The sequence below is a fragment of the Lycorma delicatula genome, chromosome 9 (genome assembly GCF_047948215.1).
Source record: "Lycorma delicatula isolate Av1 chromosome 9, ASM4794821v1, whole genome shotgun sequence".
NCBI lineage: Eukaryota > Metazoa > Arthropoda > Insecta > Hemiptera > Fulgoridae > Lycorma > Lycorma delicatula.
The window spans coordinates 86,393,826-86,414,882 of record NC_134463.1 but is presented as its reverse complement, the minus strand read 5'-3'; the positions used below and the strand labels follow the sequence as shown (position 1 = coordinate 86,414,882).

Genomic DNA, 21,057 nt, shown 5'->3' with positions numbered 1-21,057 from the left:
CTTATATCTTCAGAACTAATCAACCAATTTTGACCAAACTTGCGGTAAATTACTTCTATATATGGGGCATTGATGCCATTAAATTTTCTATTTACAAGGTCAAGAAGGTGAGGCTGTAGAGCATGGTCATCCTCAGTATCTTGAGATTTCGCCTAATTAAGGTCGTATTTTTCTTAGGCACATTTGTTAACAATTAAAAAATAACAATATTTATAAAAACAATTTTTATTTTGCAAAATCGCACCCCTTACCAGAAAAAATGCTATTGTAATCTTCCGCTATGTTGTGACGTCACAGGTGAGCGGTAGATTTAAATAAATGAAAAATATTTAAAGTTAAAACAGTAACTCAATCGCTCGGTCGGCGTGGTGCCTGGTGCATTAAGACTCGCGGCTACACCAGTCTGCTGTCCATAAAAGTGAAATTTGTTCATATAAGTTGTGGAATTACATTAGTTGGGTTAATACCGGCCGTCGCCGCTAGTACCGCCACATCCGCCCGAATTAAATATGCGCGCTTTAGTTAGAATCATTGAATTAAATAAGCAAAAAAATATTATATTAAATAAGTAATAAATATTTAAAATTTAATTTCTGGGTGTAAGTCGAGCATCAGAAACAACCCACACATGTAGGACTTTCCCGGAACACTTCAGGGAAGTCTTACAACTGTATGTAAGCATTACATCTTATTACCGAGGCAAGGATAATTTTATCCAACATTTGCATGGAATACTGGTCAAAATTAAAAAAAAACTTTCTTAAAAAATTATTTCATTTATTATTTGCTAAAATATTTTTGTTTTATATCCTTTGACTGGCTTGACTGGCCTTTTGGCTTGATATCCTTTGTTGAAATTCTTTTTAATTAACAAATAAATTTATTTCCTCTAGAAAGTGATGGAGCCTTGTCTAAATTAAAAAAAAAATCATCCTATAAAATCTAATATGGGATTGTTTTTTTTTTTATTTTTCTTGTATGTTGACCGATCTGCCTTTTTTTTTTTTTTTTTGATGATTAATGGTTACTCTTTTGCAAATATATTTTTAATAATTTTGTTTTCTGCCTTATCCAAATTGAAATTAGTTCCTTTTTATGCCTTAAAATATTTTATTATTTAATCCTAAAAATAAACCTCCAGTTCATTTCAGTCTCTGTTTTTTTAATGGATTTTTTATATTGTTCTATAATTTATTCATCTGTACTACACAATCTATGAATTTGAGAAGCTTTATCCAATGAGATACTTAAGTGACATAATATTTCGAAGTGAAATTGCATCATGCTTCTTGTAATGATGTTCGTGATCTATGGGAAATGGTTTGTTAGTTGCGATTTCGGCTGTTGACACATTATTGTAATTCTATATCTTTCAAATTCAAAGATGTCACTCCCAAAAATGTTACAACTTACGTGAAAGATTGTCAAGTTGAAGTTAACAAGTGTACTTCATGTCCTAAGTTGTTTCCTATGATTAGCACAGTGGTTATAATTAGAAACCTTTTTTTAAGAAATTAATTTTGCCACAGGTTTGATTAGTTATTTAAATATTTTACTTTTATTTTTTCTTCTTATTATAAAATGGTAAAAGATGAGCATTCTTTCCCACATAACTGGCATTCAAGACAGACTTCCAAATAATAAAAACAAATTAATTGATGGGTGATGTTCAATATTATTAAATAAAACATTTTCATCGGTTGCTTGTATTTTCTCCATCAATTAAAGCTGACTGTAATCTAAGAGATGATGAAAATTTATGTTTGTATCAGTTCATAAATAAGTAATTGGCAGCACTATAAGTTAAAATCACAATTTATGGCCTTTTTTTCACCAAATGCTGCTGTAATATATATACTTTTATAAAAATTATATCATGTTGTAAAATATTTTATATTCAGTATTTTTAAATATATATATGCAATAAGAAATTTGTTCATAATTCTGTAATATTTATTTAAAAAATTCTAGTAAAAGCATCATAATTTAAAAAAAAAATAATAAATCACTTATTCACATAATAAATTAAAAAAGTATTCTTTAAAAAACTACTTTTCCTCTAATTAAAAAAATTATGACTGAAGGATTGAACTGTGTTTGTGTGTATAGATATTTGTTCAGATAAATAAGTAGCTTGTTGGTAATTTATTTTAATAATACATATTGATCCAGCATAAAGTATTATGTTTTTATATAACACCAGTTTAACAATTGAACCAAATTTCATGATGCCTATCCAGAGAATGGGAGGATAATTAAGAAAAGGGATGATCAGTTGCAGAGGAACTGTCTTAAAAGATATGTAATTTATCATTTTGTCTCCCTCACTAATAACCATTATTGAATATTAATGGTAAATATAAATTAATTTTTTTTAATGAATTTTTTTAATTAATATTTTTTTTTTACAGTTAACAGAAGAGGTTATAAGGAAAAAATCAGATTATCAAAAGCATCTTGAATTTTATAGATTGATGAGGTCAAGGTTTGAGGAACATTATATAAAATGTAAGTTTTACATATTCTGTAAATATATTTTTTTAAATGCATAATTTTATTTTATTACATATTTTATTTTAGTATTTCCATATTTTAGTAATGTAAAAATTATATAAGAGTGTTTGTGTTTCTAATTTATGTTTGTTACCAAAAAAAAGGGAAGAAATACTGGACCAATTATAAAATATTCAAAAAACCTTTCTTCTTTGGTTTGAAATTAGGTTTTGTCATGATATAGCTTTTGCTCTCGGTTCAATTACTTGATAAAATTTTGCCATTATTTTTATGGTTACACCTTGCAGGCTATTATATGTGTGTAGTAGTAGCATTCAGTTTACATGACAGTGAGAATTATTACTCTCTCTCTTTTTCTGTTTAGCTTCCGGAACCACCATAAGGTATTACTTCAGAAGATGAATGAGGATATGTATGAATGTAAATGAAGTGTAGTCTTGTACAGTCTCATATTAACCATTTCTGAGATGTGTGGTTAATTGACAACCAAACCACCAAAGAACACCGGTATCCACAATCTAGTATTCAAATCTATATAAAAGTAATTACCTTTATTAGGATTTGAACTTTAGAACTCTCGATGAGTTAACCCGAAGAGTTAAGACGTACTCTGATGAGTTAAGACTCTGACGAATTAACCACTAGACCAACCCAATGGGTTAAGAATGATTACTAGAATATATACGAAAAATTCCCTTTGCTTAGTGAATTTCCACTGAATTTTGGAGTCATTTAATTTTATATATTATTTTTTAGGTATTTTCAGAGTCAAATGCAATAACAAAAATGTTCCATTGATCTTCTCTTGTATTTTCTTCTTTTTTAAATTTTACTTTGAAAATTAGTATTTTAATTTTATCCACAGAAAATTAGGTTCTCTTATATAAATACAGCTCTTTTATTTTGATATTACACCATTATGAATTATCTTAAGTTACTCAGGTACAATGTTATTTAAAATTTTAAATAATCTTAATCAGAATAACAATACTTATTCATTGTTATCATCATTATTTATGTTAATTATTACATTTATTTTGTATGTGTCAGTGTAAATAAATCATATTCTCAGTATGTCATATGTTTATCATAAACACAATCTTTCTTTGGGCATTCATTTCTTTCTTTGGGGGACTCATTATTATGGTTTATTTGTACATTGTTGCCTCACTATATAGTGGTTGTTAACTGTGCACCCAGCCTCAGATTCCATTTAATTTATGTGAAAATGAAGAACTAGTTAACAAAATGCCAATCTTTATTGTGGGGTGGTAGCATATTTTACTTTCAACCAGAAGTCCAGTTTTGAATTGCAATCAGACATGGCATTTTCCATACGCTATGTTTTATTACATTTTATTACATACAATGTAATAAAAGGCAGAATAAGAAGAAAAGAAAATTTTCAGCCTAAAAGTCTCAGTTTAATAATTATACCGACATTGTATAATTATTGAGCTTAATTTGATTGAAAATGGCTTTCTAAAGAAATGACTTCTTGGTAAGCAACATTAAAAAAACTTAGGTTAGGTTGGTGGAAACCAATACAAACATATAAAAAAAAGTAGTAAAATGTTTGCTATTATTGGAATACATATTGGATGATGCTGTTGGTAGATAATAATGTCCATTATATCAATTATATTTCATTTGCATAAGAGAATCTTAAGCTATCATCATTATCGGATCAGATTACAGCTAGATTTACATTGATTTTCTTCTAAATATAATGGTAAATCAAAGAACTTAGAATATAATTTATAATATACTGTAAAATTTAGTTAATTATAATAAAGATGTTATTTAAAATGGCTAATAATTTAATAGATAGCCAGTAAAACACAATATTCATCGTTAGGCCAATGTAATATGTAGTGTTGAAAGTCCTTACAACACTAATACACTAAGCCTCTAACTCCACTGTTAACTATTGCCGTGCTGCACGAATATTACCATAGAACTAATGAGTTTTTCTTCTATCCAGTAAATAAGCAATTTCATTAAAATCTTAAGTACATTTGCATATATTAATCACATTTTAATTAATCAAAAAACTGAAAGTTTGGTTAGAGATTAGTGTATAGCAGAAAATTAGTGTGTGCAATACTTCATGCTTGTATTATGCCATATGCCATTTAAAACTCAATGGAATTTTTCTTACAATAACTATTTTATATTTTAATTTTTATCTTCAAAGTTTTTCAGTAGTGAATCCTTATCAAAAAATTGTTCTGCCTAGACAGAAATACTATTTAGTTATTATTTTCTTTGAAATGATTAAAAATGTTATGTATGTATAACTTTTACTCTTAGAAACCTTAAAAACCTTCTTTTTTTAATTTTGTAGATATCTTAATGAGCTAGTAAATGTTAAATTACAATTTTTGGAGTTGTAATCTCAAATTATTATATGATTTAAGTTCAGTTTAGTTAAGGTAATTTAAATATAAAAATACATATTAAAAACATTTTATCATTCTTTGGTGGAAAAAACCCACAGACATGATTGGCATCATTGATTCTATTATATGTGAAACACAAAATTATCATGAAAAGATGGTATTTTAGTAATGTTGATAAAACTTTAATTATACGTATGGTATAGATTTTTATTTTATTTTATTGAAAAATTGATAATAATATTATGAATTGTTAATGTTATTTAATGTGAATAGATAATAGAATTGTGTTTTGTTTACATGAAGAAAATATTTTCACTTTGTGTTTTTATCGCAATCAGAAAATTAGAATCTTAATGATACAAATTTTTATAATTAGTTGCTATTGTTATTAATATTAATAAGATATGAAATACTGTCATAAAAAAAAGAAACAACAAATATCTAAATTCCTTAAATTGTTTTTATTTTTATAGCCTGTGTCTTTTCTAAAAATATTGTAAACAATTTTTTTATAATTTGTTGGAAAAATTAGTAGCTTTTTAATTGTATTTTAATTTTTTAATTAACTGACTTCAAAAAAGGAGGTTATGCATTCAACCCATATATTTTTTTATGTTTGTTCACACCCAACTTTTTTTCTATTAATCCAACTGAAATAAATTCTGTTGCAATAGACCCAGTTGCATTTCATAGTAGTACCATGATGTTGAAAAAATTTTTTAAACAAAAAATGGATTTTAAAATTAACAAACAAAACCTTTTTCTGTCCAGCAGATTGGAGTCTGGGGTTTGAACTGAAGTTGAGTTCATTAAAGGAACTAGGACTAAATTTTGTTGTTGCGCCAATCTGGGCTCATCGTTTACAATTCCAATGTTAGAGGTACATTCTTTTGCGAGTCCAGTGTCTTCTATTGTTAGTTGTTGTCAGTGGCTACAGAACTGTCTCGCGAGAGGCAGTCACTGTAATCACCGGCACAGAACCCATTGACATTTTGGCTACGCAACGTAGCCAGAGGTATATTTCCAAGAAGGGAGGCCTTCTACCGCCAGGGCGTATGCGAGAAATTGTAGACCGAGGTTTTGACTCTTGGCAAGCTAGGTGGAACGATTCTTCTTCTGGTCAATACACACATGGTATTTTTCCAAATGTTAGGAACATGCAAGCGATTAGTTGGGTTCCCCCAATCGGCACATTACTCAATTTCTTTCGGGACATGGTGCTTTTAGGGATAGTTTGGCTAGGTTTAGGTTGGTTGACTCCGGCTTGTGTCCAGACTGTAGAGTCGATGACACAGTGGACTATGTCCTGCATGTCTGTCCCCGGTACGAAGCTGAATGTATCAGAGTTGTTAGGAAACTTGAGAAAGTATACTCCTTCTTTGATCTGCTAGTCAACTGGAGGACTCAGAGGTGGACAATTGTTGCTGGCTTCCTTCGATTCCTCGCCCAGGACGGCCGAGGGGATTTAGTAAAGTAGGAACCCAGGTGGCTAGGGTCTGCCTGGACAGTTGACTGGTCGAAGGTAGGCACTTTGGCAGCGAGCCACGGTTAGTTACATTTGAAGTGACTGAAAATTATATAAGCTGTCGGTGGAACGGTGACTGCACTGCCGATGGGCGTGGGATACCATGCAGCTGTGAGGTGTAGCGGCATCTCAACGATAGTTTATGAGGTGAATGTCACGCGGGACTCTGCGATGGAGCCGAGTGGGAGTAGGAGGTCTTTCCGCCTCTCCCTAGTAGACCAGACCGGAGTCCATTATTTTAACCTAAGTCTGGAGTTTGAACTAAAGTTTGAGTTCAATAAGGGAAACTAGGATTAAATTTTGTTGTTGCAATCAACATCTTTGGTAGTATGTTGTGTTTAATTTGCCTCGAATTACAAGACATTCACGAAATTAGCTGATAATAAATAGAACTAGGCGCGGGGTTCGTGCTTCCGCGAGCTCGGTTTGCTAGTTCAGAGGAAAACGATGTAAGACATTCAAGATGGAAAAGATGAGGCCTTCAGCGAAGGCGAAAGCTGAGTTTAAAAATCACCGATGTAAATGTCTATCGAGGCATTTACATTGGTGGCATCCCAACGAGGCCTGGCTTATTACTATGAGATGTAAAAAGCAAGAGGGTGAAAGACGACTCCCGTTAAAGCCATCAGGGGTATGATCGTGGTGGGGGGTGGGGTGACCGGAAGCATCACAAGGTGCAGTGTCTTCCCCGATGGGGTTGGGGTGTCCATCAGATTGGTAGGGAGAAAGGTGGGAATCCTGATATTCTATATGTATGTGTCACATTAGATGATGTTATATGGTCTTCTATATATGGTAGGGCAGGTAATGTGAGTTTCTGCACAAGATATCTACACCGATAATAAAATAATAAAAAATCAAGATATCTCATCTTAAACTCTCAGACCATTATATATAAAATATACACTATCGCTAGGGGGTAAATCTTTTAATTCCATACACTTGTATCACATAACATGGTCTTAATGTTGGTAGCAATTTTTAAAAAATAATAGTTTTTACTTTTAATATTTAACATATTTATGTTGATATTGTAACATATTTCTATACAGGAATTAGTTGAATGCAAATTATTATTTTATTCTCTGCATTATTATTATTATTATTATTTTTATTAAATGATTTTATTTAACTTACACTGTCTTTCCTTTTGGATCAAATATTCTAATCATTTTTAGTCACTTTTCATTAGCCAATTGACTTAAAATTTTGCATATAAGTTTATTCCCAGTGACAGTATGGTTTGGTTATGGCTGACATCAATGGATTAATAAATGGTGAAATTATAATAAAATAAAATTTAAGTGGAGTTCACAATAAAAATGTAAAGTATATATATTTATTTTATTGGGTGTGTGATGTCACAGGAACACATTTTTTTAACCAATATGTGCTACAACACACCACAAAACTGAAAAATTAGATAAAAATGTTAATGCTTTTATTTGATATGCATTTGCAATATAACATTTTTTCAGGCATCCAAGTAATGTTCGTCTTTTATGTAACCAAAAGTGAAAATATGGGGTGCTTATTTTTACTAAATGATTCAATAACGGTTCAATAAACATCGACATAAAGGAATATTTAAATACACTTAGAATTTAATAAAAAAAATTCAAAGTTCTCATCAGTATTTGTAGCAGTGAGTGCTCAAAGTTTTTATTTTATTGTTATGAGAGATTACACTTTCAGTTTACTACATTTTCAATAATCTCATATATTTCTTCATAATTCATTGTTGGTATATTTATTTCTACTATGACTAAATCTTTTGGCAACATCCCAATTCTTAATGATATTAATCTGTCATTTACATAACAATACCTTCTGCATCTGTTTTGGTACGTCATTTCTCATAATTATTGCTGCTTCATTTTTTCTTTCTTTCTTTCTTCCTGATTAAAATATAACTTCTCCATTCTTCATTTCACCTTGTTCTTCCCACCTTCCTTCATTCAGTAACAATACACTCATTTACCTCTTGAGATTCTCTCATTTTTCCACTTTGTAACAAAGTCTTGACATTCCAAGTTCGTATGTGCAATTGGTTTTTTAACTTCTTTTGTTTCTTCTCCTGGAGATCCTAATGAGAAGCTATTTTAACTTTGGAACATTCAGCAAAAGAAGTCAGCATTATACTGTAATGCAAGAAATTATCCCAAGGCTCTTTATAGAGTGATTTTCTGTTGCCTTTTTTATTCTAATATCATTGACTTTCTGAAGAAGTTCCTCTACTTTTGGGGGCAATTTCCTAGTGAACAATAGAAGTTTCCTGCACCTATTACTGCTCATTCACTTTCTGAGGATGCTGTTGGCTGTTGAAATGGGGGAACTTGTTATATCAGGAATCCATTCATTCATTAGTCGTTTGTATATACTAATCATTGTACTCTCTTTACCATGGGGAGGTGAATATCATGATTCTCCCTTTACTGAATCTCAGACCTCAAAAACATTTTCTACATTTTCTAGTACTTGTAAACTTGTTTTCTAGTACTTGAGGGACTTATTGTAATGAAAATAAATAAATAAATTAATATAATCTATGAAATTTGCAAATTATATTTTTATTTATGTATATAAAAGTAACATCTCTTTTTTTATTTAAAAAAATTAGTGAGAAAAAATGTAGGCTAAGTGTATTAAATCTGAAGTTTTTTATTTAAATTTGTTTACCTATCAAAATTTATAAAAAATCTCCATATTCATTTTATCTTTTATATTAAGAATAATTGCAATCAATCCTTAGATAAAACCCAGTCTGGTTTCACATTTTACATTGGTCCTTTCATCTTTAAAATTTAAAATGTCACATTACTTACTTAATATGTAACACTTAATATGTAATACTTAATATGTAATAATTACTATATGAATATTTCCATTCTCAATTTTGTATAAGCTTTTTAAATTTTCTTATCTTTAAATGAGAATACAACCACATAATCTACATTTTTATTAAAAAAAAATTGCAAACATAAAACATACCAAGAATTGGAATTTTTAGATTTTATTGTATTGTTTTTGTGGTCTGTTATGCATTCAGTTTATGCTGCACATGAGAAAAAAATCATTATTGTAATATAAAGATTGTTAAAATAGTAACTTTATTGGAGTCTTACAAAAAATTTGTAATATCAAAAATACAATACTCTGATATGGCTGTAATGAAAAAGGAAGATGAAGGAGGAAATTCCAAAGAATGGGAGATGAAAAATAATGTAAGGAAAATTAAATTATGATGTAATTTAAAGAAGAAACCTCAAAGTTTGCGATCAGTATAGGAATGCTTGAAAGTGGCAAATAATACAAATATTTTGTAAGTTTGTATTTATGGATTGGTGGTCATAGAGATAAGGTTAAAATATAACATATCAATCAAAATTTGAGGAAAAATACTTATAAATGTTTATTTTGGAATACCATGGCATTTCATTAAGAAATATGGACTTTGAGAAAGAGAAAAAGACTGTCTTGAAAGCTTTGAAATGTGATTATTGTGATGGATGAGATAGGATGATAATAAGAGAGAGTCGGGAATGAGCAGATGGTAGGCAGAATTAAAGATGACCAAACAATATTAAGGAAGTTATAAATGCTGGATTGGATTAGGTACATTTAAAGGAGAGATTATCTGATTTCTCAAACAACTGTTTTAGAAGGGAACTGAATGATAGGAAAGGGAACAGAATGAGGAAGTGTAGAATTTTGAGAAACATAAACTGCGATAGCAGTAAAAGGGGATGATAATATATAAAGACATGGCCAAAAAGGTTCCATTGAAACTTGTCTTACATCTTAGCTGCTTCGTTGTAAATTTGAATTTCTTAATTGTTTGTGAAGCTCTCTAATTTGTAGACATTTTTAGATGAATAAAATATGACAAACACTTGTATTCAGTTACTTGTCATATAAATACGTATATATTTTGATTCATTTAGTATGTTTATATGATTTTTGTGGAAAATCTTATAGCAAATTTTAACAGAATTAAGGATATGTTGATCTGGATTGGTGTAATTAAGGATTAATTATTCAGTAGTGGTGATGTCATCATTTTACAACATTATGTTAATGGTTTAAATTTAAATGAATTTGTTATAAAAATATTCATGTACAAAGCATTCTTTTATTCAATGAACACTGAGCATGTTATTTTAATGAAAATATTGCTCATTTCAATTAATTTTAATTGACTCTGACTTATTGTTGTAGTTGTAATGAAATCAGAGCTTATAAAGCCATCCTAGTATCTGCTTAGTAGAATATACAATTATAAGCTTTTCTTATTAAAGAGTGTTTGTGTTCATTACAGTAGTTTTTTAAGCTTTTTGCAGCTGTTGTAATTGTATTTGTTTGATTATTAAGGTTGTGTTGCTTACTAATATGAAATCAGTTGGGCTATAAATTTTTAGATGAAAACATGTTGTTTCCTAAAATCTTTATATATTATTATTATTGCCATCTTTACCATCTTCTATTAATCATCCAAACATTGTTTGACCTTCATGATGATACATGATAAATCTTTTATTTCTATATTGCATCCATGTTTTGTATTACTGTTGAATGCCGATTATCTGGACTGCCCTTACAACGCCAAATCCATATAATTTGAAAATTAAAAAAAGTTTATCAAATGTACTGAAAATATTCTAATCTTTGATGGGTATTACACTTAATAAAAAGACAAAAATTAAAAAAAAAAATAAGTATATTTCAGTAAAATTAAAAAGATTCTCAGTACATAATACAATGTAATAAAAAAACAGATTCAGTAATATGTTACAAAAAATCCAGTAAGTAGAAATTTGATAATAAACAAATAAGAATTTACAAAAGTTAAGTGAAAGAAATTATAATTTACTAAACTATTGTTTTATAAAAAATGTCATTTAAAAAACTGCACAAAAACCTTATTGAAGAGAAATTGAGTTGTTACCTTGTGTAAAAATATTTAAAAAAAAATTAAAATACATTTAATAGAATAAAACTTAGTAACCGTTAATATAATCAAAATCAAAACACATCTTTAAAAATGTTATTTTAAAAAAAAAAAAAATTTAATCTATTCTTTAATGTTGGTGTTCGTTTATGAGCTGCAAGATCACATAGTTGTTTTAAACAATTAATCTGTACATAATTACATTCTTTTTGTTTCCCCATAGATAAACTTTCATAAGCTTTTTCATGTGTCAAAAAACCCTGGATGTACCCATTACCCTTATCCTGAATGTATTACATCACAGTTCATGCTTCACCAATTAATGTCTTTCCATCAGTCTTTTCAGAAGTTAATTTTATAATTAGTTATACACAAACCTTAATTTAAATATTTTTTTTGCTACATGAATTCTAAAAAAAATTCAGCTATAAAATTCAGTAAAACCAAAGATAATAAAAATACGAATGCAGCAAAGCTTTATTTAAATATTATTTTAGAATTTTAAAATTGTGTATTAATTTTTTTAAATTACCTAGTGCGGATATAAGCAGTCCTCCTGATACTTGGACAATTTGAAAGTTGGTGTATGGATAATTGGTGCCCCACTATGATAAAGTTTGATGCGGTTCTTATTAGCTTAACTGTTATTAATTGTACTTGAAGTAAAAAATTAATAATGTTATATAATCTTCATAAAAATATTAATAAATTTTTTCTCAACCATTATTTTGATAAATTGACATTTTCCAGTTATTGTTATTATTCGTACAGTAAAGGGTGCGCATAGGAAGTTTACCTAATAAAGAAAAGAACAAATGTAATATTTGTTATAAAAAAATATTGACCATAGAGATTTCGTAAAAATTTTAAATAATTATTCAAGTTTTTTCAAATTTATGTACTGTCTTTACCACAATGACAAATTAATATCTGATTCATTAACCTTTTAAATATTAAATCTTTAAAAACTTCTCTTAAACTATATTACTTATAGTATTATTCTAGTAGATAGTCCATGGCAAAGTGTTAGTACCATCTCATCGTTTCATCCAGAAGTTTCCGTGTTGAAAACCTGGTCATGCAAATTTTTGTATACTATAAAATTTCCCCATCATATGCGCTTATGTAATCTTTAAGCTTACATGAAGAGATCATAAAATAATGATTGTGGTTTATCAATTATTTCCTTCGTATAATTCTAAATTGTGCTTTTGTTAAAAGAATTTCCAATAATTTAATTTTAATTACATCATTTTTGTTAATCATTGTATTAATGCATATTAATACAATGACTAACAATGAATACAGTGATAATTTAAATATATTTATTTCAGAATCATTAAATAAATCTGAGTATATTAGTAATATCTTAATGATATTAATTAAGATATCTCTAATATCTTTGCTAATATTTCATCTAAGATATATTTTTATTTTTGTAACTGTTTTGAACGCATTCAATTATTATTATTATTTACATGACCCATTCATTGTTGAAATCTTCATTACAAGTACTTGTATCTGATATTGGAATAATGAATTTCAAATATTTTGGTTTTATGGTTTAGACATTTTTTAAGTTAAGACATTTAGGTTAAGACATTTTTTTATGCTATTCAAGTGAAAAGTTTTCTAGTCTATTCATAAAAATCAAAAAAGCTGTTTTGAAGTTATGTTGTCATATTCTATTTCCTCTGTGGGTGGTTAGTTTTGTTAAAAATATGTGTTATTTGAATCAGTTTATTTTTATTTTTTTTGTAAATGTCAGCTTATTGTTGGTTAAAATTATTTAAATAAACCTAAATCTATCTTTATATTCTATTAGGTAGCACAAACTAAGCTTAAGTAAAAATGTTCAACTTAACAATACAACAAATAGTCTTTAACTAATAATAACTTTTAACTAATAAAGCAAATAATATTACTATAATGCAATACTTATATAAAATTATGCATCTAATGCTAAATTGTAATGATTAAATTAATTAATTATTAACAAAAAAAAACACACTAAATATATAAAAAAAAGAAACTTGACATGAAGCAGGGACAGTAGCTGTGATAACCATTATAAACTAAAGTTTATCATGTTTACTTTGATGTATAAATTAAATTATGAAAATGATATTAAATAATTAGCTTTATGTATAAAAGAATTGAAGTATTCTCTATCACATACATGCAAAGAATTGTCTTTTTTGCTAGAAACAAATAAATCATTGAACAGTGTTTAGAACGTGCCACATGTATTGCGAACCACTGTGACGGATGTCACTGACATTGTACACTCTATCTCAAACCATAGTGAAGATTTAATGAAGTTAGCAAGGTTATTTTGTATTTTTATTTTAGGAAGGATTAGGAATGCCATATTTGCTAACTGATATTTCAGCTATTAGGCTTGTGGAGCTATCAAGAATTGGGAATGAAGTTCCTGACTTGTCCGTGTGCAGTCTTCGACCAGATAACATTAAGGATAAATGACTCTGTAGATCTCAGCATTCTCTATAGAGGACCTTGCAGGTTACACCTATACCAGTAGAATTGTTAACAAAGAAGAAGAACTGAAGGATAAGAAAAAGGGGTTGGAAAATGAGTAAGAATAATCTACTCTTACAGTATACTACAGTTTGAGGCAATCAACTTCCCTCCCCTAGAAGCTCAAACTCCTTTCCAAGTGTTTATGCCCATCCACTTCATAATTTCTTAGGAAATCAGGGCAGTTTTTATGAACATAAGAACAGCATTTATCTGATGTGATTTTCCTTTCATCAGCTTAAATTCATGATGCTACAAATAGTTTTTCCTTCAGAAATTAGAGACATCTGAGAGACAGGTACAGGGTTCCCAAAGGAAAACCTCACACATCTTGGAATTTTTTGGCATGACAAATATCCAACTAAATGATAATCTGTTCTGCCAGATCCCCTCAATGGAGATAGTAACTAGGGTTACATCACTGTATTTCACTGCAAAAATGTTATTTGTATTTATAAAAATCTTACTTAGTAAGATGTTTTGCTGATATATTTGTTTTTTTACCTCTTATGTCAGTAAATTCTGTTTTATAATGTTTTGTTATTTTAAAAATTTTCCCGTTACCGTAGCTATTCTTATATCATTTTTATCTCTTTAGTATATTTAAATAACTTACTGGAATATTTATATTAAGTTTTCTCTTGTACATGCTAATAACAATTTTTATTAAATAAATATTAATTTCAAATGTTTTCCACTCTATTGTTTTTTTTTACCCATATTAATTTACTATTTTAATAAAAACTAAGTATTTATATAGTAAATGATTACTTAAGTAATGGACTTTTTTCTTTTGTGAAAAAATAATAAATTGTTGTGTAAAAAATAAATAGTTTTAAAAAAATTTTGTTTTGGTGTTGTTATTTTATAAGTTATCAAAATTTTTCTTTCCATTTTATCTGTTGTTGAAATTTTATAATAATTATATTGTCTTTTCCATTATATTATGAGCATAAAAAAACATGTAAGTCTGCATGGAATTTGTTTTAAATAATTGATATATGTTTTACAATAATATGAAAATAAATCATTTTTAACATTAGTTTATGGAATTATTCAGGTTTTGGAAGAAAACCAAAGCCATCAACTTATTTAAATTTTGGAAATCGTCAACGTTGTTCTCATCCTGTCAGTCAGGGTGAGACTGACTATCAGAATTGCAAGAACTGCTGGGGGTGTAGTGGTACGAATAGTAAAATTTGATTAAATATTTTATGTTAAAAATCATAATTTATTCTGTCGTGTTTTATTTTTATATTGTATTGTTTTCTGTTAATTTATGCTTGGCTTTTTCTGTAATATTTATGTATTAAATTTATTTGTTTTATAAAGGTGTATGGGACCACCTTATAAACTGCTATAATAATAATTTAATTCACTTCTAATAACTGCTAAATTATGTAATGTTTTAACTTTATTAATTACTTATTACTTTTAGCAACATGAGCATTTTTTATTATTTACAATTTTATTTATCTCAGCTGAATTATATTGTAATGGTTAATGTGTAAATTAGTACTGATAATATGGAGAAAAAAATCAGACTTGAAGTTAAAATAATACTTATTATATAATTTTTATATTTAAATTATATTGATAGTAAAAATATAAGAGTGTAAAATACTCTTTTGGTTTTAAAAGAGTATTGGAAAAAATTGCTTTAATAGTTAGATCAAAATGTTAATCTGAAATCAGTTATTAAATTTTTAGCAAATGTGTAGTATGAGTATTATGACTGAATTAAAGTAGGAATGTAGAGTGTCAAGGAAATCGGAGATCATCATTGGAAAAGCATGATTACTTTAAGAACTGAGTTGTATAGTTTCAAAAAAGTTTAAGTGAAAAGAAAAGTATAAAAAAAAAAAAAATTAACTTTTTACCACTAATGCACTATACATCTGAATCTATGTGTTTAAAGATATAAATTGTTTTAGAAAAAAATCTTATCACATATTTTTTTTTTGATTTAAAAACAAAAGCTTGATTGATTTTAAATGCTATGTGTGGTAATGTTGAAACTGTTTATTATCTAAAAGTTTCCAAAGTGGAGCACTGCATATAACAATTTTTCACTTACACTTAATTATTAGCTTTATTAATATTAACTTTATTAATATTAATATTACTTATTTATATTAACTTAGTTAAGTTTAGAATTCGTATTTCTAATTACATGTCACGCCTTTATGAGCCTTGAGAGTACTTGCTTTAATTAAAAAAAAGATGAAGAATAGAGGCACAGTTATTCATTCAATCTTTAGATTATAAAAATTCTGAAAATGGCATTGTTGTTGACTTAGCTTTGAAGAATGTCTTGAGTATGATTTAAAATTAGAAGCTAATGAAACTATTAAGGTCACAGGTAACTGACAGCTTAAAATTCAAACGTCCAAAAGGATAATTCTTAAAAGAATTAAAAATAACAAAATTGTATTAACATACATTGTGAGGTGAAACATTGTAAGATCTGATACTGGTAGTACAGTTAGATTTTAAAGAAATACCACCCAATGCTGATCTAATTCATTTATTAAAAGATGTGGAAATCGTGGGAGAAAAGTTGTAGATATTAAAAAATTGTTATAGAAATGTTATCATAAACGGTGGTAAAAATTTATAAATCATATAGAGTGACTTGCAGCTGAAAGAACCCATATCCCATACGTTGAGTTAAGGGTCAGTTTTTTTAAAATATGTACTTTTTAACAAAAATACTAGATTTGTATTTAATTTCTGAATTAAATCATATTGACAAGTTTTTTATTTTAATCGTTGTAATGTAAGTTTTTTATTTCTTTGAAGACTTACCTTATTCAAAATTTTGTATTCCTGACATAATCTTATTCAGCAGTGAATTCCAAAATGGCCTTTCCAAATTAATTTTTTTTAATGTCTTTATTTATAGTCGCATCAACAATTAAATTCATTAGTGACTCATCAATATCTGTGTGAATGTACTGGTAAATGTGTAGTTTTCAACTGACTCAGGACAACCATTCGTGAGATATGTGATTAATTGAAACCCAACCACCAAAAAACAGCGGTATCCACAATCTAGTATTCAAATCCAAATAATAGCTACTACCTTTATTAGGATTTGAATTATGTAAAGAACTATGCTGATTTACGATGACAAGTTTTACCACTAGACTAATCTGGTGGTTAAATTTGTTGTAAAAATTGAATGACAAACAAATTTGTGAACATTATGTTTAATGAAAAGAATTTCTGATAAAATCATTGTTTATAAAGTTTGTTTTCTAAAACAAAGGAAATAGTTTTGCAAATTTCTTGCTTATGCTGAAGAACGACTTAAAAGTGGTAAAAGGTCTTTTAAAACTATAAGGCTCTAATAATATACTGGTAGAGGTAGGAAGAATTAACTTTATTAATTAAATTCTGTTTTATGAAATTATTAATGGAAGAGAGTAGTATAAATTAGTTTGATTTATTGTACTTTAAATACATTTTCTTATCTTGCGAGTCTAAAACACATTACATTCATTTAATGTTGACTTCTTTAATGGGGTGATATAGCATCCCAGCCTTTTTTCCTGTAGGTCCAGAGATTTAATCCTGATAATGCATATACAATCTTCAGGCTAATTTGGTGAATTTATCATCAACCTTCCTTCTCCTCCAAAAAAAAAAAGTATTAATAAATGATAAAATATTTTATGTACTAGGTAGCTTAGCCGACTAGCAAATTGGCTGTTTAGTGAACTGAACTTGTTTATTCTAAGCTGATGATACTAGAATAATATTTTATTGTACTAATAGACCATTATAAAATTTTTTGTTCATAATTTTTATAACTAATATTCAGTGATTGTAATTTATTATGCAATATTTATTGTTATTTTCAGAAACATTAAAATTTAATTGTAGTATTAGCTTATATAAATTTACTAATCATCAATTTGGTAATAAAAAAATTAACATGCCAGTATGTTAATCTTAAATGACAAAGAAATTGCAATAATTGTGATAGTTAAATATAATTGTGGAAGTGAATTTACAAAAATGCCTGTACCAAAAATTTACAAAATTGAGTTTTTTGTAATTTCTTATTAATTTAGCATCCTTAGATTTGGAAATGAATTTAATTTCTTTCAAAACTGTCTATTTTCCATTTAAAAAGCAGTCTGAAATGTACAGTTGATCTCAAAAGTTTGTTTATCCATCTTAACAATAAAGAAGGCAGAACTCTCGTTATCCATTTATCTCAATATTGAATTCAGAGTAATAAGTTTCAAAATCCTCTTTGTCCATTTAATGCCTGTAATTGTTACTTATTGTGTTTTTTTTATTATAAAATTATTGTAATTTTGTCTGCATTAATTGTAGACATTAGAGAAACTAATAAACCGAAGGGGAAGATAAAGGAAAATTTTTCTTTTATTAATTTTTCATAATGTTGGAGAACCTATTGCTCTATTTACAAGTTGATTTTTTATTTATGCATAATTCTTTACTAGCTGGTTAGTGAGTGTGTATAAATTAAACCTTTCTTCTCCTAAGTGGTTTGTTGCAAAACTGCTTGTGTAAAAACTGTACTTACAAAACTCTTCTGATACAATACATTTTATTAAATATCTTATTTATTTGTTTTGTAAATCCTACTTCTGTTACTTGAACAAATTATATCTTTTAGAATCCTAAACCAGCTAAAAATGTTTTTGGGTAGTTTTTTGATAGTAAAAATTAATTGTATATGTTTTAATTTATCAAAAATTGTGCTCTTTGGATGAGGATAGTTTTGCATCTTAGCTCCACATATAATATTGTTTGGAATATACATACATACAGAGTGGGCTGGCAGTTCCTTTGTGCTAGTTATAAAATTATTAGGATAGATGTAGTTTATATGGGTCTAAAACATCTGTGAGTTCTACCATGTTCAAAGCACAGCTGTGCCTCCATGTCGAGTTGTTCATTCGCAATAGCATAACAGGGGTAATCATTCCAAATGCTGACAGAACAGCGTCTTGGAACTGCTTATTGTGGACATATCTGCGTTTTTATAGCCTACTTCTTTTACAAAACCCCATGGTGCATTGTCAGGTGTGGTAAGGTCAGGGCTTCTTGCTGGCTAACACAATAGAGCCGGTAACCCTTCTGACCCACATCCAAACAAGCGATTTGGGAAAATTTCATTGAAGTGTCTGCAGACATTCAAAGAAAAATGCACTGGAGCATTGTCTTGCTGAAATGTAGTGATGTCAGTGATCCCTTTTGCCCTTAATTCTGGAAGCAACTACTTGTTGAACATTCTCAGGTCACTGTGTTGATTAACTGCACTATCGAAAAAAATAAGGACCAGGATGTTCAGCTGTCATCCCAACCCAAATCATCGCATGAGGCGTTTGGTGTTTTTCCTCAAGAAAGTGAGTATTATCTTTCGCCCAGAAAAAACATTTTGGTTACAAGAGCGTTGATAAATCGCATACTCGTCTGAGAACATGACATTCTTTTTAACATTTGCTCTTGGAAAAGGTTCAAGCAATAGCTGGCATGTATAAACATGTCGTTCAAGGTCATTGTCATTCAACTCAATAACTGTGGCTGGATGAAAACATTTCACTTTCAAGTCCTTCCGCATATAGTCTTGCATTGACAACCTGGAAATTCTCAGTTTTGCAGAACTTTTGTGTGTTGATTTCATTGGTGATTGTTGAATCGATGCCTCCACAGCTACACACATTTCAGCTCAAATGCGTGGTGTATCAACAACATTAACCATTGCAAAAGCCTTCTTCTACCATCTCAGCAACGTTTGCCGTGATTGTAAGGATTTTTCAAAATGCACAAAGAAGTCATTCATAATGTTTCATCAGTGTGTGGACATTTGTGGACCCAGATACAAGCTAACAAGCGCTCTTAGACAGTAAACACACTCAACTGTGACTAAGATCATCCCACCATGAGTGAACATACTGGACAATCCCCACCATGGCTTATTCTTCCCACTTTTCAAGTAGCAGTGACCGATATCAGTGGTGAGAATTGGCAGCAGTAGAGCCTGAACAAGCTGGATTTATTATAGAGACTTCTCGCCCATGTAGTACATGCACTAAGATTGTCAGTATTGCTCTCTTCATCTGGTCAAACAGTATGTTTTGCCACCCTACTCAATTGTAAATAAAATTATTTGTTTATTTTGTTTTAACTGCATCAGTTTGTTTCGTTGTTTCATTTTTGTTGTATTTAATTTTCCTAGCATGTGTAATTTGTTGTCACCCATGGAATCTCAACATTTTCTATTATTTAAATTGTTGTTTATAAATTAATTCTGTTATATTGTTTATTTCCTGTTTTTAGTCTTGTATGTGTATTTATTGATTTTTTATAATTAATAATTTTCATTTTGTATAATTATATTATTTTAGCTTTTGTACATTTTTAAGTTATTATTAAACAAACTATTCCAGTATATGCAGTTTGATTGTATAAAAAAACTAGAATAGTTTAATTAGTTCTGTAAAAAACTTATTTATTTGTGTAGCTCTTAATAACATAATCTTTTTTCTTCATAATTTTTCCATAATTAACAAATTTTCTCCTCTCCTCAGTCCAATGGTTGGTGGGCCTTCTGGTTTTCTCAGTGCATAGCCATTTTCTGTATTGCCTTGTATTTTTTTCCCTTCTTAATCTCACCTACATATTTCTGTCATGGTTTTCCTTTCCCTCCAGGTTCCTTCCATTCTAACCTGAATAATGTTGCAAACTAACTTGAGTGTCTTCTGAGATGGCCAATCATATTTTTTCAATATGTATTTACTTCTGTTTGTTTTTTTGACCAATATATGTCATTATTATTTAATTAACAAACTTTAATTTTGTTTTTTGTTATGTTCTTTACCATGATGACTAGTGATAATATTAATTTGAAATCTAAACTTTAATAATGACAAACTGAATCAAATTGTATAATAGTAACTTGTTTTTGTTATACAATATACAGCTCAAAATGTTTTAAGCTGTGCTTATGACCATCTTCTTTGACTGGTGCTGTTTTCACATTACCATCAGTTGTTATTACTACTGATTTCAAATCACACATACTTTTTGAGTAAGCAGTAGTAAAATTTGCTGATACCAATGGAAAATAACAGCATCATTGAAGACGG

General features: G+C 28.6%; 1 protein-coding gene across 5 annotated transcripts in view; it reads left to right on the top strand.

Moving 5' to 3' along the window:
* FER (tyrosine-protein kinase Fer) overlaps positions 1-21,057 on the top strand; it is a 304,551-nt gene that overhangs the window by 208,064 nt on the left and 75,430 nt on the right. For 3 of the 5 annotated variants that reach the window (XM_075374734.1, XM_075374736.1, XM_075374733.1), the window contains exons 2-3: positions 2,412-2,508; positions 14,988-15,110. In XM_075374734.1, coding sequence (XP_075230849.1) covers positions 2,412-2,508; positions 14,988-15,110 — 220 coding nt within the window. The remainder of the gene's footprint in view (positions 1-2,411; positions 2,509-14,987; positions 15,111-21,057) is intronic. The other 2 variants (XM_075374737.1, XM_075374735.1) reach the window with 1 other exon arrangement.